Source organism: Salvia hispanica, chromosome 1, assembly GCF_023119035.1.
Source record: "Salvia hispanica cultivar TCC Black 2014 chromosome 1, UniMelb_Shisp_WGS_1.0, whole genome shotgun sequence".
Classification (NCBI taxonomy): domain Eukaryota; kingdom Viridiplantae; phylum Streptophyta; class Magnoliopsida; order Lamiales; family Lamiaceae; genus Salvia; species Salvia hispanica.
The window spans coordinates 36395946-36411664 of record NC_062965.1 but is presented as its reverse complement, the minus strand read 5'-3'; the positions used below and the strand labels follow the sequence as shown (position 1 = coordinate 36411664).

General features: G+C 33.8%; 2 protein-coding genes across 5 annotated transcripts; one reads left to right on the top strand and one right to left on the bottom strand.

The window, feature by feature from the left end:
* The first annotated feature begins 4927 nt into the window (after positions 1-4927).
* Positions 4928-9002, top strand: LOC125212885 (zeaxanthin epoxidase, chloroplastic-like). Of its 4 annotated transcripts, none has more exons than XR_007174819.1 (16): positions 4938-5477; positions 5892-6054; positions 6168-6242; positions 6351-6451; positions 6536-6651; positions 6840-7051; positions 7253-7341; positions 7406-7520; positions 7596-7699; positions 7822-7867; positions 7951-8015; positions 8085-8171; positions 8245-8299; positions 8359-8469; positions 8550-8637; positions 8725-8847. XR_007174819.1 is itself a non-coding variant. In XM_048113211.1 (16 exons), the coding sequence occupies exons 1-16, from the start codon at positions 5053-5055 to the stop codon at positions 8806-8808; spliced, it is 1914 nt and encodes a 637-aa protein (XP_047969168.1). In that variant the 5' UTR covers positions 4962-5052; the 3' UTR covers positions 8809-9002. The 4 variants fall into 4 exon arrangements, 2 of the variants coding, with proteins under 2 accessions (XP_047969243.1, XP_047969168.1); XM_048113211.1 differs by having other exon boundaries at positions 4962-5477; positions 8381-8469; positions 8725-9002; XR_007174845.1 differs by lacking the exon at positions 8085-8171 and having other exon boundaries at positions 4928-5477.
* A 1496-nt stretch (positions 9003-10498) lies between these two features.
* LOC125195440 lies at positions 10499-11745 on the bottom strand. The gene is made up of 3 exons (XM_048093591.1): positions 11154-11745; positions 10972-11054; positions 10499-10651 (listed from the first exon to the last, which is right to left on the bottom strand). The coding sequence occupies exons 1-3, from the start codon at positions 11743-11745 to the stop codon at positions 10499-10501; spliced, it is 828 nt and encodes a 275-aa protein (XP_047949548.1).
* Between the last annotated feature and the right edge of the window lie 3974 nt (positions 11746-15719).

Genomic DNA, 15719 nt, shown 5'->3' with positions numbered 1-15719 from the left:
GAACTGCCTAATTGGGCCTTAGACTTATATGCTCTCACTTTTGCGATGTCTGAATAAAATTAATATCACTAGCGATACCCGGACTTGTACTTATGCACGTTCGAAGGTTTTTTGCACTTTTTGGCACTTTTACTGGACATTATAACCCTCGAAGGGGTGAAGGGCTAATTCGTCCACACAACAATATCTTTCTATGTCCACAGGTCTGTACCTTGCGCAGACATCTTAATTTTCCAAAATTTGTCATTATATCTTTGAAATACCTTTTCCCCTTTTCACTATATATCATTCATCTTCTTCCTTTTCTTCTTCAATATCCCTTGGACGGATATTCCAGGTTTCCTCGTCAACGTCGATGATCTCCAGATGTGGTGGTGCATGAGCTTGTATTCCCCGTTTTCTCCGCGGAGGCATCCCTTGATGAAAACGAAACGGGGTGTGGCTTGATAGGGAGGGTGAAATGGCTGTAATGGTATAGGCGGTGGAAATGGATAAAGTGGAAGACAATGAAGTGGCAGGAATAGGAATGTTGGTCAATTTTTTGAATTGCGTTTAGGAAGATGGGCGTAAACTTCTTTGTACTATCTACTTACTCTCTGAACATGAATTGAGATTAAATCATTTCAAATTTGTCCAAAATCCACTCAAATCCAAATGCAGATGAAAAGGCGCCAGTTGTGGACTGTGGACAGCGAAAGATAGTGAGCGGACAAATTTTCCCTTCACCCTTCGGGGGTTATAATGTCCAGAAAAAGTATCGAAAAGTGCAAAAAACCTTCAAACTTGCATGACTACAAGTCTTGGTACCGCTGGTGATATTAATTTTGTTTAGGCACCGCAAAAGTGAGAGTATACAAGTCTAGGGCCCAGTTAGGGTGTTCACTCTATATTTTATGATGTAGGCATGTAGCCAATGTACGATATTCTAGAGGCCCTAGGAGAGGATGAATAATCATACACGTTTTTTGTGTTGGCATACTCATGTTATTGTGTTGACATTTTTAATATAATGTGTTGATTAGTGAACAAGTAGCACATTAAGCAAAATGTCAAGATAAATTTGTGTTGACATACTCATGTTACTGTGTTGACATTTTTAATATAATGTACTCCCTCCGTCCCATGTTACTTGAGTCATATTCTATTTTGGGTTGTCCTAAGTTATTTGGGTCATTTCTTTTTTTAGCTAAAAACAAAATATCTAATTTCACCTACTTTATTCTTTCTTTTACTTTACTCTGCCTTCTTTCTCATAATTTATTTCTCTCCTCTACTTCATTTAACTCACTAAACACAACTATCTTAAATCTCGTGCCGAAAAAAAAACGCCTCAAGTAACGCGGGACGTTGTTGGTGCTGAGCGTGTTTGGTGCCCCTTGCATAGCGGAAGACTTGTACAAAACAAATAATTCAGAGACGGATCTATTTGACCGATTATGCGATTAATCAATTCACATGTTAAAAAGATAATTGCATGCTAGAACGCAAATAATTCATGCTCAAAGAAAGTATAAATCCTAAAACATGATATCTACGGTTTAGAGTTACCGATTTGATTCTCCAAAGAATCGTCGATTGCTCGCGCCTTCTCCACGTGATGATCTTCAATACTAGACCACGGATCTTCTCTCTGGTTCCCGAACTGTACTTCGATATCAGTGTGGGCTGATCTTATCAAAATACTATGACTCGAATAAAAGAGACAGAAAAATCGATTTCACGGAGGAGAGCTGGAGAGAAAAAACCGTCCCCTTCTCTATGATGGAGTGGACGAAAATTTTAAGAAAGTAATAATGTGTATTTTATGTCTCCTTTATTCTCCTATTTATATTAAGTTCCTTTTGAGCCCAGATATGGATCTATGGAAGATTTTGGATATGGGCTCATCCAAATTAGCTTTTTACTAATTAAATTGACCCACAATTTAATACAAGCTTATATTGGAATATTACGAGAAGTCACTACAGAAGTAATATTGACCTCCCCATCCAAATCCAAAATTACAAGTAATCGGGGTTTCCATTTTGGTTATTATTTATTTCCCGCGCTTAAGATATAAATGTCCATTAATTAATTAATGTCTTCTATGGACTTAATTAAGTAACATCTTATTAATTCCAAGAGTGGACTTAGCAAGAAACACTTATTTATTATTCATAGAGCAATAAAACTCCAACTGACCAGTTTTCCGAATAATAAAACCTTGTTTGAGCTTCTCTTGAGGACATTATCAAATGAGACACACCTCGCACGATTCAATATAATAGCAATCCTAGCACCGCTAGATATTAATCACCACTACACAATATATCAAGATTATTGGATTGCGAAAAATCTGCACCATTTGATAAGTCAAATAGTGCATAATCAATACCGTATGCTCAATGCTAACATATGTAGATTAGTATTTTATCAAGACCTAGTCTTTCAGTTGATAGCATAAAGACACGTCTTGCTGTTAGATCCGTTCAGAGATATACCACACCAATGTCATCTTATTTCAGTAAGGCTTAGAAATATGCGGACTGACATTGTAACCTTTCACGATAGGTAGCCAAAGCTTATCTAGGTTGTGAAATTATTCTTTCTCTTTTGCAAAGCATTGCATAGAACTGACCGTGTTACCTTAAAGTGGACGACGCCCACAACCGGTCTACTAAGCAAAAGACTTAGGCATTGTTTACTTCCTATGCATTTAAATGTTTGTAAAACATCTTATAAATGCACAAGCAAACACAATGTAATAATAATAGTGATTCTATTCGTGCGAAACTGCTCGAATAATACTGAATCGGGTTAGAAGTGGATTGTAGAGTTTTCCGTATATAAGAAAGATTCTATTCGTACTAGAAACATGCTTTTCAGTATACCAATCCTAACAGTTGGTTGATTCATCGTTGTTCGTCAATGAATCGATGAGGATAATAATATTTACCTATTTCTGAAAACATTGTTTATTGCTCATCTAAATATGAACCTTGTAAATCAAGGGACATAAATTCTTCAAGATTTGTTCTTGCAAATATTAAAGGATAACCAACAAGGTTTGTGTTAAAATGACAACACCTCTTAAAATGACACTATGACACCACATATCAAGCAATATTATAAACTCTACACACCAATATTATAAACGCTACACAGCAATATTGATTGTTGTATAGCATATTGGATATTGCTGGCCGAGAAAAAATTGTTGTATACAGTGTTGTGTATTGATGACCGAGATTTTTACACTTGAGCACTTTTTTTTATTGCCACATGGCAGCTTATTATTCGTCCACGTGTACAAATAATTGGCTAGGAATGGTGGTATGATGTTATTTTAAGAGGTGTTGTCATTTTAACGCACTCATAACCGACAAACCTACTAAGAAATAAATTACTCTCTTCGTCCGTGAAATATTGTCCAATTTTACCATTTTGGTCCGTCCGTGAAAGTTGTCCACTTTGCTTTTTTTCTATTTTTGGTAAATGGTCTCCACTTTCCACTAACTCTTTACACTCACATTCTATTATAAAACTAATATGTAAATATGGGACTCTCATTCCAATAACTTTTTCAACTCACTTTTCTACACATTTCTTAAAACCCGTATCGAGTCAAACTCGGACAATATTTTGCGGACGGAGGGAGTAATAAAAATGGTGACAATGAAGGAAGAAGATGAAAGTATTATGATATAAATTAATGTTTGGGAAACTGGACCATTTCTAATACGATGAAGACAAATCAAAGGCTATTTTTACCAAAACAACAATCAAAATGACACTACTAAACTTCAACACAAGAACTAGTAAAACATACTGCCTCTGTCCCACCGAAGATGACCTACTTTCTTTTTTGGTTTGTCCCAACCAAAATGACTCATTACTAAAAATGAAACACTTTTATATCTACTTTATTCTCTCAACTTAACACACGTAATAAAGTAGCATAAAATCTCGTGCCGCCCAAGGAATGGGTCATCTTCCTTAGGACGGAGAGAATATAACATTGAACTTAGCACTGCAAAACAACAATGCATTCACAATTACATTTGATAAATTCTTCATGTTTAAATAAGAAGAGAAACGAAATTTGAGTTTGGGTTGTTTACAAAAGTCAAAAAACTGATTGAAGGTAAATTTTACATGTCTATTTATACAAACTCCAAAAAGAGAGAAAAATATGATAAGTCTTGTGCAAAAATCAAGGATTCGGACAAAATGCTCGGTCGGGCAAAACCAAGTCCTTCAATCTCCTAGGGAAGGCAAACTCCTGGATTGCGATGATATGAAAACACCCAGTCGGGTGAACTCTCAGGACTCTCCTTCTTTCGCTCGACCGGGCGAATCAAAGGATTCCAAAATGCCAAGTTGAGCATTCGCCGTGAGTACCCTTTTTCGTGCTCCCAAATGACTTCGAGCATATTTTTGGCTTTCGGGTCTCCAACGCTTCGAGCTTACCTTAGTTATTCTTGGTTGCAATTATTGCAATTTCCACTTGCAGTTATTTATAGTATCAATAAAAAGTGCATCAGTATAAGGTTCAAATGGTACGGCGATGAAAGTCAGTTTTCAGCAGCATTTTTGGACTCGTGGTGGGGTCTAACGCACCAACATTTGTCACTGCACTACTAAGTAAAATAATCCTACTTAATAATTCAAATAAAATCCTTCATATTTGTCTGGGTCAACTTTGGTCTAGGCTTGGGACATCTTGTTCTTGCGCTCGGAGTTGAGACAAGATTAATAAGCCAAATATCACTAACCACCAAACTGTAACACAAACATTTGATGAATTGATGTATCACTAGTTATAATTGGTGAACTGATGTATCCTGAGAGAATCAAACTCTTGTTAAAAAACAACATCTGCAGACAGCGACAAGTGTCTAAAATTTAGTATGCTCTTACATACACTCATCAATTCTGGTGTGTCAGAACTGACACAGATAAGCACCTTCCACTCTCCTTTTTTAGCCCAAACAAACTCAACACAGAATTTCTCACACCCCCAATTACATCACAACTGCTCTATCTGTCGTAGCAGGTGAAAAAAAAAAAGCCATGACTTCAATCCTCTTCTACTGCCCAATCAATCCCTCTCTAACCACATTCTCAATCGCCCATTTCTCGCCTCCGCCTCTCACGCCCCACTCGCTGCGCCGCTTCCGGAATCACCGAAAGGTCAGAGCTGCTGCCGAGGCCGTAGAGAGGGAGAAGAAGGCGCGGATTCTGGTGGCCGGCGGCGGGATCGGGGGGCTGGTTTTCGCGCTGGCGGCAAAGAGGAAAGGGTTCGAGGTGGTTGTGTTTGAGAGGGATTTGAGCGCCATCAGGGGCGAGGGCCAATACAGGGGCCCTATTCAGCTCCAGAGCAACGCCCTCGCCGCCTTGGAGGCCATCGACACCGACGTCGCCGACCAAATCTTCGCCGCCGGCTGCATCACCGGCGATCGAATCAACGGCATGGTTGATGGCATCTCCGGTGATTGGTTAGTGTTTTCTATGTTTATTTTTTATTTATTTTTACCTCATATTCCCTCCTCCTCAAAAATTAGACCGAAGTTTAAATATGAAAACTTTGCAAATTTGTCTATATTTTTTTTTGGAATAAAAGGAGTCCATCCTTTTTGGTTATTAATTTTTATTTTTTTTCATTTATTACACATGGGGGAATCTTCTTTATACATGTGACCACCATCAGGTATAGCCTAATTTTGTCTACATCGTATTACTTCAAATGATCAATAAATGCAAATTAAATAATTATTGGTGAAGTTGTTAAGTTAGTAAGAAATTTTGTTTCGAGTATTTTTATAATTTGAGATAAATTATTTAGTGTGGAAAGTGTGGGATTGGAGAAATTCTAGTAATGAATGACATGAAATGGTTGGGTTGATGAGCAGGTACGTCAAGTTTGATACATTCACCCCTGCAGTTGAGCAGGGGCTTCCTGTTACTCGGGTCATAAGTCGCATGACGTTACAGGAAATTCTTGCTCGTGCGGTCGGTTCAGATGTTATCAAGAATGAAAGCAATGTGGTAGACTTCAAGGATGATGGTCAAAAGGTAACCTCTCTTCATTTAGTAAAGATTTGTGAAAAGGTGTATATTTTGGAATTCAGTAAGGTAGATATTTGAAGTGCTGTACTTAATATTTTCCCATGCTATGTAAATTTTAGGTTATGGTGAGACTTAAAAGTGGGGAGTGCTATGAAGGAGATGTTCTCGTTGGCGCTGATGGGATACGGTCAAAGGTATCTCCTGATTTGTATACGGTTATGTTTCTTGAATAGTTCAAACAGATAGTAAACTTTTAGGAAAAATGTGGTTTACTAGCTATAAATATGATTGATCTAATATAGGTGAGGGATGTGTTATTTGGACCGAGTGAGGCTGTATACTCAGGCTATACCTGCTACACTGGCATAGCAGATTTCGTTCCTGCCGATATAACTACTGTTGGGTATGTTATTAGCCAGCCACCAACTGTTTAATGCATTATGAAATCTGTAAGATTGTGTCAAAGTTTATGCTTATTCTTCTCCAGGTACCGAGTGTTTTTAGGACACAAACAGTACTTCGTGTCTTCCGACGTGGGTCAAGGAAAAATGCAGTGGTACGCATTTCACAAGGAGTCACCTGGAGGTGTGGATAATCCCAAAGGTAACAACTTTGACTCTCTTTTACTACTGTGATTCAAGATTTTTCGCAAACTAAGTTGTTGGTTTGCAAAAACATACATTATGATATGCTTCAACTTTGTTTTTGAGTAGAGACCATCTGGCCTTAATGATAGATATTTGACACAACTAATTTGTATTTTTATTGAATTTAATTTTCTTGATTTTCAGGTAAAAAAGAGAGGTTACTCAAACTGTTTGATGGTTGGTGCGATGATGTTATAGAACTATTGCTAGCAACAGAGGAAGATGATATACTACGACGTGACATATATGACCGGAATCCAATATTTACATGGGGAAAGGGACGAGTGACGTTGCTGGGTGATTCAGTGCACGCTATGCAGCCAAACTTGGGCCAAGGCGGTTGTATGGCGATTGAGGTAGCATTTACATTTAATTCCATTTCTCATTGCTAAGAAAATTAATTACTGGACATGAATTTAGGCTTTTAGGTTACTTTCTTGAACTATATATTCTTGACCACACAAGCCGCGTTTTAAAATTTCCATATCTCAGTTAAGGATCTTCTATCCACTTCACAAGTCCATCGTCAGTTCTGATCAGCTTTCTTATCGTTCCAGGATGGATATCAGCTAGCACTGGAGCTTGATAAGGCATGGAGTCAAACTACTTCAGGAAATGCAGTTGACGTGCCATCTTCATTGAAGAGGTAAATTCAATGTTTACATCTAGTGTTGTAGTTTAGTGGCACTGTTTAAATTTCCTTCTTACAGATATGAAAATGCTCGAAAAATACGAGTTGCAATCATCCATGGACTCGCAAGAATGGCTGCAATAATGGCGACAACCTACAGGGCATATCTTGGTGTCGGACTTGGTCCATTATCGGTAACTACTTTTTTACATGTCACAATAGTTTAATGAACATTGTAAGATGACAGAGGCGAATGATATGTTCTGTAGTTCTTGACAAAGTATAAAATACCGCATCCTGGAGCACTTGGAGGCCGGCTGATGATTGACTATATGATGCCTTTAATGCTCGGTTGGGTTCTAGGCGGTAACGGGTGAGAATTCAAATCCCTTCTCATCTAAATAAACCTCAATTCCTGTGAACTCAAAATACATCCATCCTCATAATATGGTGCTTGTTTAGGTTAAATTTCTTCTGATCGCTCGTACTTTGCAGTTCAAAGCTCGAAGGAAGACCACTGCAGTGTAGAATTTCTGACAGAGTACGAGACTATCCTCAGTCCGTTAAAAAAATAGATGTCGAATACTCGTTTCTGATGTTTAATTCTGCTTTTATGTTGTGAAGGCCAGTGATGAGTTACAAAGATGGTTTACAGACGATGATGCGCTAGAGCGGGCTATGGATGCCGAGTGAGTACTATCTTTGTATTCTGAAGTCATCTTGTTCTGTTTGATATAAATCTATCATGTCACACACAGTTGGTTTTTATGCCCTTCTGGAGATTCAAATGTTGCACGCGAGACAATTTTCTTAAGGCGAGACGAGAACAAGCCATGTGTAATTGGGTATTGACAGTGCTAAAAAAAAATTTCCTTATCTTTGAAATTTTGCACACTAAGTATTAACACTATTTCATAGGAGTTTGGCGGTTTCAGAGTCGAATGGAGAGTCGATAAGTATAGCTTCACGGCAGGTGAGATCACTATCTACTTGAGACAAATTTGTGTTGTATTCTCATGTATGTCTTTATAGGAAAAAGTGAATGATTTCTTAGGTATCGAAGATGCATGCTCGAATAAACTATATAGATGGCGCATTTTTCGTGACTGATACAAGGAGCGAGTATGGCACTTGGATCACAGAGTAAGAGTTTAGACTATGTTGGTTTGATGGTGTTTATACTTCGAGAGACATTTCACGAGACTTCAATTTAAAAATTGCAGTAACAAAGGCAAGCGTAGGCGCTTGTTGCCCAACACTCCGGCTCGTATCCACCCACGGGATGTGATCGAGTTTGGAGCAGATAAGAAGGTAAAATAAAACATACAGTAGTCGTTAATTTTCATGGTTTTTGTTTCATGTAGAGGCTGGTTTTAGAATGAAGGGATCTTATTGCAGGCATCCTTTCGCGTAAAGGCGATGAAAAATGGAGCTGTGAAAATGAACGAGAACGCGAACGAGTTGTGCACGCCATCGGCATGACTTTCGTTGGAGAAGAGGTTGATGCCTATCAATTTTTGGTGATGATCTATAAAAATGAGGTTTTTGATTTCTAATAGAGAATCAATGTAATATTGGTGAGTGTGAATGAGGAGAAAAATTAGCAGTTATGTGTTGAAATTCATTTGATATCAGCTGAAAAATGAAATGGAGTAATGGAATATACATATACTATATGAATGTGTGTAGATGAACTTACATTCTAAGGAAAGAGCTTTCTAACTGGAGAAAAATGAAACAATTCATCGCACAAGGATGTATGAATATGGTCGCCTTATGCATTCCTACACATATAGTATTAGGATTATAATAATATCAAATTAGGTATATACTCCTTACGCCCCATTACTGTTTAATTACCGTTTAGTGAATTAAGTAGGGTGAGAACACAAATATGATAATTTAAAGAAACATTGCTAGAAAAAGTATGAATTTTGATAAATTCAAAACTGTCCTGCGATTTCGATAATCAACCATAAAACCTATTACTTTTAACATTTTTTTTTCTCAACTTTCCGGTTACAATGAAATTGTAATGTGTCATACGAAAACATCGATGAGGATGAGACCATTCTAAAATTTTACTTCCTCCATCCCAACTAAGTTGATGCAAAATATTTGAGTATAGGGATAAAGAAAATTGTGTTGAATGAATTAGATGAAATAAATAAAATAGTAGTAACAAGAAATAAAGTAGGAAAGATGAGGAGTAAACTAGGTGATGGAATAAAGCAAGATTGCTTGAATAATTTTTTTTTTTTTAAATAAAATAACTCAATTTAGTTAGAATATCCTATAAAGAAATACAGTGAAATTTAGTTAGATATTCTAAAAGAAATACAACTAAATTTAGTTGGACGGAGAGAGTATATTTTTCTCTAACGCATTTTAAAAATAAATTAACCATGTCACTAATTTAAAACATGTATATGCCAAATTTACAATAGTATATTACCAAGAGCATTTTGTCATGAAAAAATTGAAAATAAATACTCCTAAAATACATAATTTTATATATGTAGGATCAATCAGAAGTTAATTACTCCCTCCATCAGCAAAATGTTATCCATGTTTGACTAGACACAGATTTTAAGAAATGTGAGTGGAAAAAATTAATGGAATTGCCTCATACTATTTATATAATTTTATAATAGAATGCGAGTGTAATGAGTAAGTGGAAAGTGAGGTTCATTTACTAAAAATGGAAAAAAAATGCAAAGTGGACAATATATGGATGAACCGAAATGACAAAATTGGACAATATTTCACTGACGAATTTGGAGTAAAGTTTACTACTCCCTCCGTCCCTGAAAATTTGTCTCCTATTTCCTTTTCCGTCCGTCCGTCAACAACCCGTCACCCACCCACCCACATTTATCTCTCTCTCCCACATTTAATCAGTCAGAATCCCTAATTTTTGGTTGCAAATCACCGCCTCTTCACCGTTCTCATCCCTGAGTTGTCGATCGACCGATTTTCCTTCGTTAAATGAGTAACCCCACCGCACCTCCTTGGTTCTCGGCGGCACCCCCATCGATCTCGTCGTCCCTAACTCCCCCATCGATCCCGTCGTCCCCGACTCCCCCGTCGACCTCGTCGTCCCTGACTCCCCAATTGAAATCATCATCCCTGACTCTCCCGTCGACGACTTCGTCCCTGACACTCCCGATGACTACTTCGTCCCTGAAACACTCTTCGACTCATTCTTCCCTGAAACACTCTTCGATTCATTCATCCCTGAAACACTCTTCGACTCATTCTTCCCTGAAACACTCTTCGATTCTTTCATCCCTGAAACCCCTATCGACGTGCCTCCAGCCACCCCCTTCGGGATTAGGAATTAAACCATACAAAAGTAGACTAAATTCATTTCACATTATAAGCCACCCCTTTAATAGGTTAGGAGGCTTATTTGAGAATGAAAGAGCTTTACAAGCCACCCCTTGTTGAATGAGTATCTCCTTGCATACATTCGGTGGCCATTTAGACTTGATAGCTGGTATAATCTGTTCAAAAATTCTGTATGTGATGATATTGTACATGTCTGATAGAAAATCTATAAAAAAAATCAGTGTACCTTTTGGATTATGCAATCTCTCGTGATCGCCTTGTTGACTGATTGGATTGGCTTGGTCTCCATGGTACCTTTTGCTCGGTCTCCATGGTTCCTTTTGCTCTGTTCTTTGAATTCCTCTTTGCTGGTTCCGTAGTTGTGAAAGGAAATATGCCTATTTTTCCATAAAAAATGGTTTCTCTATCTTGTGCAAAGTGTGGTCTACACACAACACACATGAACATAACCTTTGTGATGAATCTTTTTGACTTACATGATCTATATGGCTCATCCTCATCTGGCAGCAGGTAGTATCTATCTGAAATCTTAGTCATGTAAAACCATTTCTCATCAATATGCACTACATTGTGCATTGTGTTGTATTTAAGCTTACCATCGATTCTGATTGGTTGAATCTGGCTGAAACTCCATCTGAACCGTGCTAATTTGTTCAAATCAGTAAGTATTGGCTTAACTGCACTTGTGTGTGGTCTGATCGGACCCTCCTTCTTCATCCTTCCTAATGTACTCTTGCTAATTTCAAGTTTGCGAGCCATCTTACGTATGGTAGATCTTTCAAGCATAGATAGTTGTCTTACCTTGTTATCATGAAGCTGCATTTTATCTTTGTGCTTGTATCCTCTAACACGATCTCGCACATTTACAAGTACTCCACGCTCCATCTGCTCTTTTTCTTCTGCCCAGATTCTGTAAACTGTCTTTTTGCATACTTCAAACTGTTGGGCAGCTTTTATAAGAGCTCCATGTCGTAGATGACCTGAATAGCTTTGTTGAAGAAGACTTTGAGCTATCAAATTTTTGGTGTCCACTCCTATAGTGCGTGTATCTCTATGAGTTGTCTCCATAACCCAATGATGAATTTTTTCTGAGGGCAAGTGTTTAAAAGTTCTCTTTTTGGATGTATTTGATGCTTTTATAGATAGTGGCAGCTCCAATCTCCCTCCAATATTTTCTGTACTTTTGCCTTTTGAATTTTTGGATATACCTCCAGAATTTTAGTACGTGTACGTGTGGTTTTGGGGATTTCCCACCAAAAAATCCCAATTGTAATGGTTTTGGGATTTCCCACCAAAAAATCACAATTGTAATGAAATTGGCAGATTCTTTTTGGGAAATGATTTTCGTAGAGAATTTCTACATACGTAATACCCTTAACTTTTTAATCGGACCGAACCGGTTTTATATTAACCGGTTGTATTATAAATTATATTAATTACTTACTAAATCACCCTTATTATATTTTAAATACTAAAAAGAAACATTAATCTTGATATAAATCTCCAAATTAAGATTTTCATATCTATATACTTCTACTCCATCGATTAATCATTTTAAAGTTCCACCGTTTTTGCTCCTTCAAATATTTATCCATCGATTAATTAGTCTTGTAAGGTCCCACCTTTTATCTCCTTCAAATATTTATTAGTATCTGCAAAACAATTACTACTATAAACATTATCACTTTTAGTTTGTTTATTCATTATTCTATCTTGATATTTCGTAGGTGAATTATTCATTATATTGCTAACTAAATATCCTATTTCTACTCCCATTCATAGTTCATCGTTTAAATAATAAATATCCATATCTAGTACTAAAAGAAACACTAATTTGTATATTATATTTTGTTTTTGATTAAATTTATATTTTGTATACATACTTTATTATCATTAAATTAATTTGTTTATTAAATACACGTATTGAGGATATAGAGGTAGATTATGCATATATTGTTCATGTATTTTTTTTTTTTGGTGAGTATATTGTTCATGCATTTTATGACCTGTGTGTGGGATACAACTTTTAAAATGATTGGATGATATATTTTTAAATTTCTTCCTCTTTTGTTGCCTTTATTTAAAAATATATCTTCAAAATTTAAAATATTAAAAATAAAGTTGTATTATTAGTTAATAAATAATATGAATCTCTTATCAAATCAGTCTTTATAAATTTTAATTCAAATAATTTAATAACAAATAATTAGCGCTATGAAATATTAAAAACTTGTTAACTATTACTCCCTCCGTCCCACATAATTTGACCCAGTATTCCATTTTGGGTCGTCCCACATAATATGACACACTTCAGTTTTCCCTTTTTTGGTAGTGGACCTCATTCCACTAACTCTTTCCTACTTACATTTTATTATAAAACTAATACTTTAAAAGTAGGCTCCACATTCCACTAACTTTTTCAACTCACTTTCCATTAGATTTATTAAAATCCGTGTCTGGTCAAAGTGTCCCAAATTATGTTGGACGGAGGGAGTAATAACTATTGAACGGTAAATAATCATATCTATAACATATGATAAAAAATAATTACTTTTAATTAAATTGTAGTTTTGAATATTAATAAATTTATTTTTTAGTAACTTTTTAGTTACATTTCTACTCCTATTCATAGTTCATCGTTTAAATAATAAATATCAATATCTAGTACTAAAAGAAACATTAATTTGTATATTATATTTTGTTTTTGATTAAATTTATATTTTGTGTACATACTTTGTTATCATTAAATTAATTTGTTTATTAAATACACGTATTGAGGATATAGAGGTAGATTATGCATATAGTGTTCATGTATTTAATGACTTGTGTGTGGGATATACAACTTTTAAAATGATTGGATGGTATATTTTTAAATTTCTTCCTCTTTTATTGCCTTTATTTAAAAATATATCTTCAAAATTTAAATATTAAATAAAGATGTATTATTAGTTAATAAATAATATGGATCTCTTATCAAATCAGTCTTTATAAATTTTAATTCAAATAATTTAATAACAAATAATTAGCACTATGAAATATTAAAAACTTGTTAACTACTAATAACTATTGAACTGTAAATAATCATATCTATAACATATGATAAAAAATAATTACTTTTAATTAAATTGTAGTTTTGAATATTAATAAATTTATTCTTTTAGTAACTTTTTAGTTACAAGAATGTTTATAAAAGAATAGAGTGTTTAGCTCAATTCACTATAACATCTATCAAATTAAAATTTGATACTACATTAAATACTCCTAGTAACTAATTAATTAATCTGATTTTCAGAATTTTAGAATTTTTATTTTTTATTTTCTAAAATTTTGATATCTTTAATCGAACCTCGATAAAAAAAAAATCACATATTATTATCTTATTTATTTCATATTTCTAATATTTTCAAATAATAATTTCTCTTTTTACTTCATACAAGACTCCCTTTGTCATATAGAAATAGACCGAATTTTCTTTTTCGTTCGTCCCAATAAACATGGAGTAATAAATTAAAATTTGATATATGGTGTAATAATACTAATTGAGTTTAGTATTTACGGTTTTAATTTTAATTATTTTATAATTTTAACTCTTAAATTTTCAAAATTATAATTTCTGTAATTTATAATTTTAGGAATATTATGTTGAACCCTGAAAAAAAAATCAATCCCATATTTATAACTTATCTATTTAATATTTTAATAATATGTGACTAATATTTTCACTTTTTCGTTATAGAATATTAGAGTTCTTAGCTTAAACAATTGTAACATGCAACAATTAAATTTGAATATATGATATATGAAATAGTACTCATTAAGTTTACGGTATAGATTTTAATAATTTCATAGTTTCAATTTTAATTCTTTACTTTCTAAAATTTTACTTTATTTTAATTCTTAATTTTTGGAACATTACATTGAACCTCGATAAAATAATCACATGTTCTTAATTTATATTAATATTCTTAAAATATATAGTTAATATTTTCTCTTTCTTTAATATATAATTTTTGGAAGATTATGTTGAACCTCGAAAAAATAATTAATCGCATGTTCATAACTTATCTATTTAATATTTTAAAGATATGTATAGAATATTAGAGTTCTTAGCTCAAATAATTATAACATGCAACAATTAAAATTGAATATATGATAATGATATACTCCTATGAAATAGTAGTACTCATTAAGTTTACGGTTTTAATTTTAAGAATTTCACAATTTCAATTTTATTTTTTACTTTCTAAAATTTTAGTTTATTTTAATTCTTAATTTTTGGAACATTACATTGAACCTCGATAAAATTATCACATTTTCTTAATTCATATATTTATTATTCTAAAAATATATAGTTAATATTTTTTCTTTCTTTAAAAATACTCCATTACAGTTCTTGGTTCATTCACTATACCATCAACAAATTAAAATATTATCATACTTATACTTCGTATGATATATAAATACTGATTGAGTTGCGTTCTTAATTCATGTATTTACTAGTTTTAAATGAAATGTGAGTGGATTGAGTTAGTGGAATATGAGGCATTTACCATTTATACACAAATTAACCGGGACTTCTATTCATGGATGGACTAAAGAGAAAAAACGTGACTCATATTCGCGGACGGAGGGAATAATTAATAAAACAAGCATTTCAAAAAAGAAAGAGTATATTTTTTAAATTAAATTTACTTATATTTTATTACGTACTTTTTTTTAACACATTTAACTGTATTAAAATCCACAAATATTTATTCAATAAATTATGCATATATTCATTATCAGATAATAAAATGTTTGAAAATAAACTATATTAAAATTAGTGTCCACTAAAGCACGAATTTAATCATAACTTTTATTTTGTACTGCATATATAACAATTAATGAAACATAAGTATAGCATTATAAAATTTAATTAACATAAAAAATGAATATCGCAATTAAACTTTATAAGTTAAGAAAATATACAAACAAATGTATAACATAGTAAGAATTTAAAATTTGTTAATATTTTTAATTTATAAGTTAAATTAAATTAAATT

Excerpts from the sequence above, each read along its gene's own strand:
- LOC125195440 (XM_048093591.1), bottom strand. The coding sequence starts at position 11,745 with ATGGAGACAACTCATAGAGATACACGCACTATAGGAGTGGACACCAAA. Across the intron at positions 11,055-11,153 it reads GGATGAGCCATATAGATCAT|GCATATTTCCTTTCACAACT; the intron begins GTAAGTCAAAAA and ends ATGGAAAAATAG. Across the intron at positions 10,652-10,971 it reads CCATGGAGACCGAGCAAAAG|GGGGTGGCTGGAGGCACGTC; the intron begins GTACCATGGAGA and ends CTAATCCCGAAG.
- LOC125212885 (XM_048113211.1), top strand. The coding sequence starts at position 5,053 with ATGACTTCAATCCTCTTCTACTGCCCAATCAATCCCTCTCTAACCACA. Across the intron at positions 8,300-8,380 it reads TAAGTATAGCTTCACGGCAG|GTATCGAAGATGCATGCTCG; the intron begins GTGAGATCACTA and ends ATGATTTCTTAG. Across the intron at positions 8,470-8,549 it reads TATGGCACTTGGATCACAGA|TAACAAAGGCAAGCGTAGGC; the intron begins GTAAGAGTTTAG and ends TAAAAATTGCAG.